The sequence below is a fragment of the Genypterus blacodes genome, unplaced genomic scaffold, assembly GCF_046128005.1.
Source record: "Genypterus blacodes isolate CSIRO-AG114 ecotype Tasmania unplaced genomic scaffold, CSIRO-AGI_Gbla_v1 ptg000002l_1, whole genome shotgun sequence".
NCBI classification, from domain to species: domain Eukaryota; kingdom Metazoa; phylum Chordata; class Actinopteri; order Ophidiiformes; family Ophidiidae; genus Genypterus; species Genypterus blacodes.
In genome coordinates, this window is record NW_027466816.1 from 1,019,839 (window position 1) to 1,028,098 (window position 8,260).

An 8,260-nucleotide genomic window follows, 5' to 3' on the forward strand; every position below is an offset into this window, starting at 1 on the left:
ATCCATCCGAAAATCTTTGATTCAAATGATTTATTGATTTAAAGGGACAGTGCACATTTACCTCTGAAACATGAAGCATCACAGTAAACAAACAATTTAAGGATCAATTTCAGATTTAAAGTGAAGCACCTGTGTTTTTATTGATATTTATGATCAACACAACTCTGTGACGATGTGTGTCTGTACGTGTCTGTATGTTCTGTACGGTTCTGTAGATGTTAGTGGTTCTCTTACAGGTCTGTAGGTCTTTGAGTGGACCCTAGTCAGGATATCAACAAAGAGGGGAGGAGGGAATGAGATAAATAATGAGACGAAATGATGTCACAATGTAATCCTATAACACGGCTGAATGAGATAAATGTCTCGTGCTTCCCTCACGTTCTAAGGCCAGGTGTGCGCTCCTCTTCCTCAGGTAACAAACATAAAACAGTGCAACCTCTTCATAATTTGTCGATCTTGTCTGGACACCACATCGTCCTTCATGCCGCGTCATCATTGACGCCCCCTGCTGGACATCTCTACATTTCACATTCAGTCACTGGTGCCTGAGGATGAGGAGCTCTTCGTCAGCTCTTCATCAGCATCTACTGCATGATGACGTCAGGCTCAATGTTAAACAGCAGGTCGTCATTGTCCCGCCTCACCTCCAGCAGCAAGGCCGTCTCCTCCTGCAGCGCCCCCTGCAGGTCGCCTGTGGTCACCAGAGGGCGGCCGTTCAGCTTCACAATGATGTCACCGTCTCTGATACCGCCTCTGAGGGAGGGAGAGAGGGGTTACCATGAGTTATGTATGTGACGAATGTAAATGCAGTAATTTTTGGTTGAATGAGTAACAGGTTAGAAGTACTTTTGTGCAGGTGAGTGAGGAACGACTTCATGTACGTAAATCCCACTGCTAACATCAGGGAAGTCTGGATTCTGCTGCTTCAGCTCCTCAATCAATCTGGAACACACACACGTCAGAGTTAGGTGTTTTTATGGTATTTGTACTACTTTCTGTAATGTTGTGGACTAAGTGTGTCCATGTAGAGAACAAACTATCACTGAACAGCTCCAGGTTGGTCGATGTCACACTTACGCTGGTGTGATTGTCAACATCCGGATTCCAATGAAACGCTTCTTCACTGACTGCACATCTGAAAGAGTCTCCAGTTAGTCACTGCACACACAAGGGTCCCCATGACAACCACCCTCACCCTGACACACACCTTTATTGTGCTTGTCTATGGAATCATTGAGGAAGCGAGTGATCCTGTCGGACGGAATAGCAAACGAGATTCCTGCTGCTACCTTAAGGGTGTTGATGCCAATGACCTCTCCATCCTGACACACACACACACACACACACACACAAAGTCCCTAATTATCATTTACTGTGTTTATATGCCTGTGAGGTCTGAATAAATTATATAAACATTCTACACCTTAATAAGTCCGATCATTAAAACATTCTAAGGTAGAGAAACCAGAGTGAAGTCTCACCAGATTAACAAGAGGTCCTCCTGAGTTCCCGTACTGTGAAAGCAAACAAACACAATCAATAACATTTCATTATAAACTAAATTAGTTAGTTTGAGATCAAACCACTCAGTTGATTGGTCAGTCTATTTAAATTCATCCACACATACCTCCTCTCTTGCAATGTAGAGTTTACTTTCCTGATTGGACACCAGAGGGCGACGTATGAAGCTCATTAACATATGGATTTTCATTGGTTGTCACATAGACAAGTTGGACACCATGTGGGTAAGTGTTCCAGTTATCACAGAGCTCTTTTGTGTTGCTAGCGTTCACATATGCGAGTGAGGGTGGGACACTCACGTTGATAATGGCGTCGGTTTGGATGTAGTCCATGTCGGAGTCGGGGAGGCCCAGCTCTTTGCCGTCTCTCTGAGCGGTACTGACGATGCCGGTGGTGACGGTGTTCTGCAGGGCGAAGGGGCTGCCGATAGCAACCACAAACTCCCCGGGCCTCAGGTCTGCGCTGTGACCCAGAAACAAGATGGGCAGCTTCGCCTGACAGGGAGAGACGAGCACAGGACAACCAGGACTAGCACTTAAGTCACTGCAATATGAGACCTCTCCATGCTCTTAACAGAAGCCAAAGTAAATCAAAGTAAACCAACCAGGAGGATCTGCAGGTCCACAACACTCAGGAGTCACTCAGAGTTTACAGTGTGACTCGGCCAGGTTTGACCAAATGAGTGCAGAGCCTTTCCCCCCTTAAATTCCTTTCAACGTCATCATATCACAGAAAGGAGTGACACACAGAAGAAAGTGAAAGAGCAGCAGGAGGAGGAGGTCGATGATGGAAAATGAGGGGTGAGGAGGTGAGGGAGCTGACTCGAACCAGATGGAGGAAGAGGAATCAGAGCAGATGAGTTCTCTCACTGGGTCCAGAGCTCACCCCCATCTGGGGGATAAGCTGGGACTGCAGGTCAGAAAGATCAACCCAGGGGCCCCAAGAACAACAGCTCACACTTTCACTCCTCTCCACCCGATACAGTTTGTTAATATCTTCCTTGTGTTCAGATCACTATTATTGATTAGGAAATTATAGCACAACATGAGCTCTGCATTCACGTCATCGTCATCGTCACTATCAGCTCAGGGGATCAGGGAGGCATAAAGACAGAAATCCCTGTAATCATGAGGGTGTGTGTGTGTGTGTGTGTGTGTGTGTGTGTGTGTGTGTGTGTGTGTGTGTGTGTGTGTGTGTGTGTGTGTGTGTGTGTGTGTGTGTGTGTGTGTGTGTGACTGACTCATAAACCGGCTGTGGCCCACGTGATGCACTGTAAACACAGTCTGGTTCTGGTAAAAAGCCCAGCCTTGATGAAGACCAGGATGTCACGTGACATTCAGTTAACCCAGTGGTTCCCAAAGTGGGGGGCGCGCCCTGTAGGGGGAGCGCAGAGGTACTGTATTTCCACTGTAAAGGTGATTTGTCACTTATTAAATTTGATTTGTTAAATAATAAGTTGCAGTTTTATGAATTTCAAAATTAATTTTGTTTAAAACAAATTCCAGTGGAGTTTGGAAGCTAAAGATGTGTGTGTGTGCATGTGTTTGCATGTGTGTGTGTGTGTGTGTGTGGGGGGGGGGGAAACCACTGGGCTAACCCTAACCCATTCATCACCACTGAAAATAATACATACTTAAAATTCTAAATCAATTAATTATTTGGTATTTCATGTTTTAAGCTTTAATTCTGTCTTTCCTTCTTCTTAATTCAGTCAACTGTCACTGACCTGTGGGTCGACCTTGATGGTGGCGATGTCAGACTTTTTGTCGATGTCCTTAATATTGGCTTCATACACGTTGCCGTTGTGCATCTGGACCTTGGGGGACATGAAGAGGAGACGTCATGAGGTCCTGAGATGTTGTGTGAGGTTCTGAGGAGAGAAACGTGCAGGAGTTTGCTGGGTTCGTCTACCTTAAGGTGCTGCTGTCCGGACACGGGCATGGTGCTGGAGACCACATGGGCGTTGGTGACGATCACTCCGGTCTCTGACACCACAAAGCCCGACCCACTGGACAGAGGGATGTGACGGCCGAACAGCGGATGTCTGCAAGAAGCAATAACACAGAGTCACACACACACACACATGCTCGGAGTTTGGGGTTCTGAGCAGGAGACGTAAACGCAAGAGTTCGTACCGGAGGAAGAGCTCGATGTGGACCACTGCCGGAGCGATTTTCTCCACTACGTCGGCGATGAAGTTAAACTTGTAGCGAGGGCTGACGGCATGCGGAGGACCTGTGAGAGGAAACAATCATTGTGAACCTTCATCACGAAGAGGAAGAGGAAAAGTCGAGCCAAAGTCTTCAGGGGGCTGGAGCCATTGTTTTAGTATGGGTGGGGCATAAGTCACACCAAAACAACATCTGGAGAGTTTGTGAAAAAGCTCTCACAGCTGGAGACAGACGCGCACTGACCTCTGACCTCTGGACCGCTCAGAGCAATAAATCGGTATAGAACTTCAAACAGCACGGAGCTCTGAAGTTTGATTTAAGCGAAAACTCCACCTGAGCTCCAACGGTTCACAAGTTTGGAAACAACCCAAACAGAATAAAAGTGGTAGCAGAAGGACCTGGTCTAAAATCCAGTGCCAGGGGTTTCTATCTGTTCTCCTCCTCCATGACAAAATGTGTGCTAGGTTAATGTTCCTGCTGATGCCCTTGAGCAGGGCACCAGGCAGTAGCGCTGAAGTTTGTCCCCAGTTTGAACATTTAAGTGTAGAAGATGAATTAACCAACATTAGGCCTAATAATATACTGTGGCAGTGGGTTTAGGGTTTAATTCCCTGACGAGCAGAGACCCCGATCTATTTTAGCATCTGTTTAATGTCTTGTGACGTCGCTGCAGTTTTGCGGCGTCTGTCATTTGAGCCACTTCAGCGTTTCTCACTAAAAGAAGAAACCACATTTTCCTCAGAGGCTCTCTGTGCAGCGGCGTCGGTTAGGTTTGAGTCCCTCACAGCCGACACGTGTGCAGGTCCAAACTCTCTTGCTGCTTCTTCTTCTTCTCTGTGTAAGTCATAAATGAACTGTGACTTCACCTCCACAAGCAAATAAGATCGATTTAGGCAAACATATGACCTTCCGGGATCTGCAGTTGGTCAATTCCATTTCCCACAATGCTTTGCATGCTTTCAAAGGAAGGAAGTTGGAACCATCGTAAAAAGTGTATCGATGAGACAAAGTCGTAAAAATGTTATGTATGAAAAATAAGCAAAAGGGAACTTCCATTACGTGAACCTATAACATGAATGTAAATACAGTGAGGACAAAGATGATGTTCTTACTTTACCACACCCCGTGTGCGTGCATGCGTGCATGTGTGTGTGCCCGCAAGCCCAAATTGAGGTTTCAAGATCAAAGTGAAGAGTAAATAGCAACATTGGCTGTTGGGACTTCCTGTCTCCTTAGTGGTGTGTGTGTGTGGTGATGGTTGCAGCCCAAACCAAATGCCCTTCAGCCATCAGACAGTTTCCCTGTAGGGGTTCAACCACGTTTTCTGAACTGATTTGTTGGGCTGATTTCAGAGTCACAAGGAGTTCCAGTCTGACTTTATAGTTTGCCGTGTCTTTAGCCTTCTGGTGTCTCAGCTTGGCTGTGTCTCCAGTTGTTTCTCTAGCGTCCCCCTTACAACTTTGTCTCCTGTTTTCCCCGTGTCTGTGTGTGTAGGTGGCGTGGGCATGTCTTCCTCCTGATTATGGCTCTCACCTGCCCAGGCTGCACACCTCTACAGCACATCTACCGTCTTCCATCCAGATGCCAGATTGTTTGGTTCAGCGTTACTCTGTTATTCTTCCTTGTCTTGATTTCTGCGTTTTAGACCTAGTTTTTACCATTGAGTTTTTGCTGATGAGACCTTCCGCATCTGGATCTCATTATCACATTGGGGTCTATTAACAGTCGAAGTGCTCAACAACCTGGACTAAGTGTAAAGCTACATGGTGATGACATCATCGACACAACTCTTTCTAGTTTGTTATCTGAGCAGAGGAGTTTAAGTTTAAGGGTTGGAACCCAGTACAGTCTGGTCGTTAAAGGGACACACCAGAGATTCTACAAACCTCCTTCACATCTGAAGTCTGTGGTCGTTTCTCTGCAAGTCATATCATTGTGTGGGTGTAGTGCATCATGGACTTGTATGTAATGTTTGTTTTTGCAGTCACCCAAGACCTGCAGCTGAAATGATCAGCTATTGTGTCCTGTGTCTGAACAAACAAACAAATAACAACGTGAAATACAGTCAGTACCCGTCAGTAGGAGGCGCTACAGACATGTAATAGATGTTTAACGTGACCTACCTGTGTTGCGTTCGCACGCGCCTCCGTGCAACGCGCGGATCGCGTCCTCTTCGCGCTGCAGCGCCTTCCGGTTGCTCGCCCGCAGCTGGCACGCGTTACCATACGTCCGCCCGTCGCTGCCGCACACCTCCTGGCTGGACGCGCACTGACAGAAGCCCTTGGAGAGCCGCCTTCCCGCCGGGTGTTTGCACTCCAGCCCGTCCCCGCACGGCAGCTCGTCTTTGCGGCCGCACGGATCTCCTTCCCCCTGTGCGCACACCAGGCAGCAGTTGCAGCGGTCCGGCACGTAGCCGCTGGGGCAGCTGGGGCTCGGACACGCGCTCACGTCGCAGCGCGCCGGACACTTCGCTTTGGGCTCCGCGGTTACCAACTCTGTGAGGAGGAAGAGGAGGGTGAGGACGAAGGCGGAGAGCGGCGGGGCTCGCATTTTAATGCTGAGGATGAGGAGAGAGGAAGAGGAGCGCTCGGCGCTTTTACGCATTACTTTCCTTAGACTCTACGCATGGAAGTCTTCCTCAGCGTGAGATCCATTGTTGTAGGTAAGCAGAGCAGAGTGGACTGAGTGACATAATCACGCAAGTGGGGATATTTATCCTGGAGCCACGCGCAATTTTGCGTCCAGAGGCAACGGAGCGGCGGGCTGCGACCCTCTGGATGTAAACTCTGCCTTTGGGTCGGAGCTGAGGTGCGCTTGTTGTTGCAGAGCAGCCGGTCGGCAGAGTGGCGGGAAGTGGCAGCAGCTGGGGCGTGGAGGCGTGGCCGGGATTCAAACCCGACCCTCTCACAGAGAGGGAGGTGAACCAAGGGTAAACCAGGGAGACCGAACCTGTACACCAGGGGGCGCTGTAAGCACCATGTTCAGTCTGTTAAACTGAGCTTCTCTACCGAGCGTCAGGCTATTTACATTATTCTCATCATATTTTAACCCACCGTTACGTTAAGTTATGTTATTTGTTAAGTTATGTTATGTTTAGTTATTATAAAACATACTCAAGTACTGTATGTAAGTATTTGTATGTACTAAGAATTGTTTGTAATTTACATTTTGAAGAATCCTGAATTTCCTTAGAAGAAATGAAACAAAATGACCTCACTTTGTTAAAATGTGGTTTCTCTGAGGGTGATAATCTCAAACACACACTCTCACACACACTTACACACACACAGATGTTGGGCTGTCTTGCAATTCCTTCAGGCTGACGTCGGCACTCCAGTCTGGGGTTTTCCACGGTTGGGCAGCAGTGAGGTTTGTTTGGGCAGACAGGCGTGCAGGAGCAGCACGTGTGTGTGTGTGTGTGTGTGTGTGTGTGTGTGTGTGTGTGTGTGTGTGTGTGTGTGTGTGTGTGTGTGTGTGTGTGTGCAGAACATATGTGTGTTTCACCGAGGCGTGTGGATGTGTGTGTTTGTTTGAGGGGACACAGGCCCCGTTGTTCGCTCTGTTTCCTCCGCTAATGGAGGGTTACAGGCAGCACTTGGGAACATTTATGCGGGTATTCATACTTTTCCAGACTCTCACAAATGTTTACATTTCTAATACTTTAACTTTAACCCAGTGCTTTAACCCTTTAAGCGCCGACTTCCTTGAGTGGACCTATCAATGTCATAATGTCAGTATCTTGTAAATACAAAAAATCAGGTCACCACTGTTTGTTTGTTTTACATTTTACAGATATTTCACATTTACTTAATGTTCTAAACCAGTGTTTCCCAAAGTGGGGGGCGCGACCCCTATGGGGGGGCACAGAGCTACTCCAGGGGGGGCGCGGCTCGGGACCGGAAGAGGAGCAATATGAATAAGTACCGCCTCAGGTATATGAATGAGGAGATACTTCTTTTTTGTCTGGCTGCAGGAGAATGAGCGTCCAGAGCACCAGAAGTTCCTCGCCCAAATACTTCCATTGTACTGCGATTGGGGCAATAGCAAATCATAAATAAGTCTCAGGTATTGAGTTAGTTTAATAAATCAGGAGGAGTGCACTGGAATACTTCCAAAATGTTTAGAAAATAAAAGTGGATGAAGGCAATAAATGTCATAAACGTTATTATGATTCGGAGTTGAGAGTTATGAGCGTGAGTGCTCATAACTACAACACTCATGAGTGTTGTGTGCAGCTACACAAATATGCCACAGGATGTCGCCGCTCTGCTTCAGACTTGATCAGTAAACGAGCTCGACTCTGTCAAACAGCAGCACACATCTGGATGACCAATCAGCTACCACGTCACTGCAGATCGCTGCCATTGGCCAATCAAAATTGAGCATTAATAAGATAAGTACAGTAAGTAAACCGTGTGTATTAGGTTAATGGCTCTGCCATCGCCCTTGGCCAAGGCAGCAGCCCTGCACGCTGCTCCTAATAGTTATCGTGGCTACTGTACAGTAGAGGGCACCACCAGTGAAATCTGCACTAGACTGAATTCAGCCATTACCATCGAGTGTCTGTC

The 8,260-nt window shown here is 47.4% G+C and overlaps 1 protein-coding gene across 1 annotated transcript; it reads right to left on the bottom strand.

The window, feature by feature from the left end:
* Positions 1-28: 28 nt before the first annotated feature.
* Positions 29-6,523, bottom strand: htra3b (HtrA serine peptidase 3b). The gene is made up of 10 exons (XM_076146647.1): positions 5,816-6,523; positions 3,657-3,756; positions 3,433-3,565; positions 3,248-3,337; positions 1,821-2,015; positions 1,482-1,514; positions 1,208-1,322; positions 1,078-1,135; positions 847-942; positions 29-753 (listed from the first exon to the last, which is right to left on the bottom strand). Exons 1-10 carry the CDS (start codon positions 6,294-6,296, stop codon positions 585-587), a joined length of 1,470 nt encoding a protein of 489 aa, XP_076002762.1. The 5' UTR covers positions 6,297-6,523; the 3' UTR covers positions 29-584.
* Between the last annotated feature and the right edge of the window lie 1,737 nt (positions 6,524-8,260).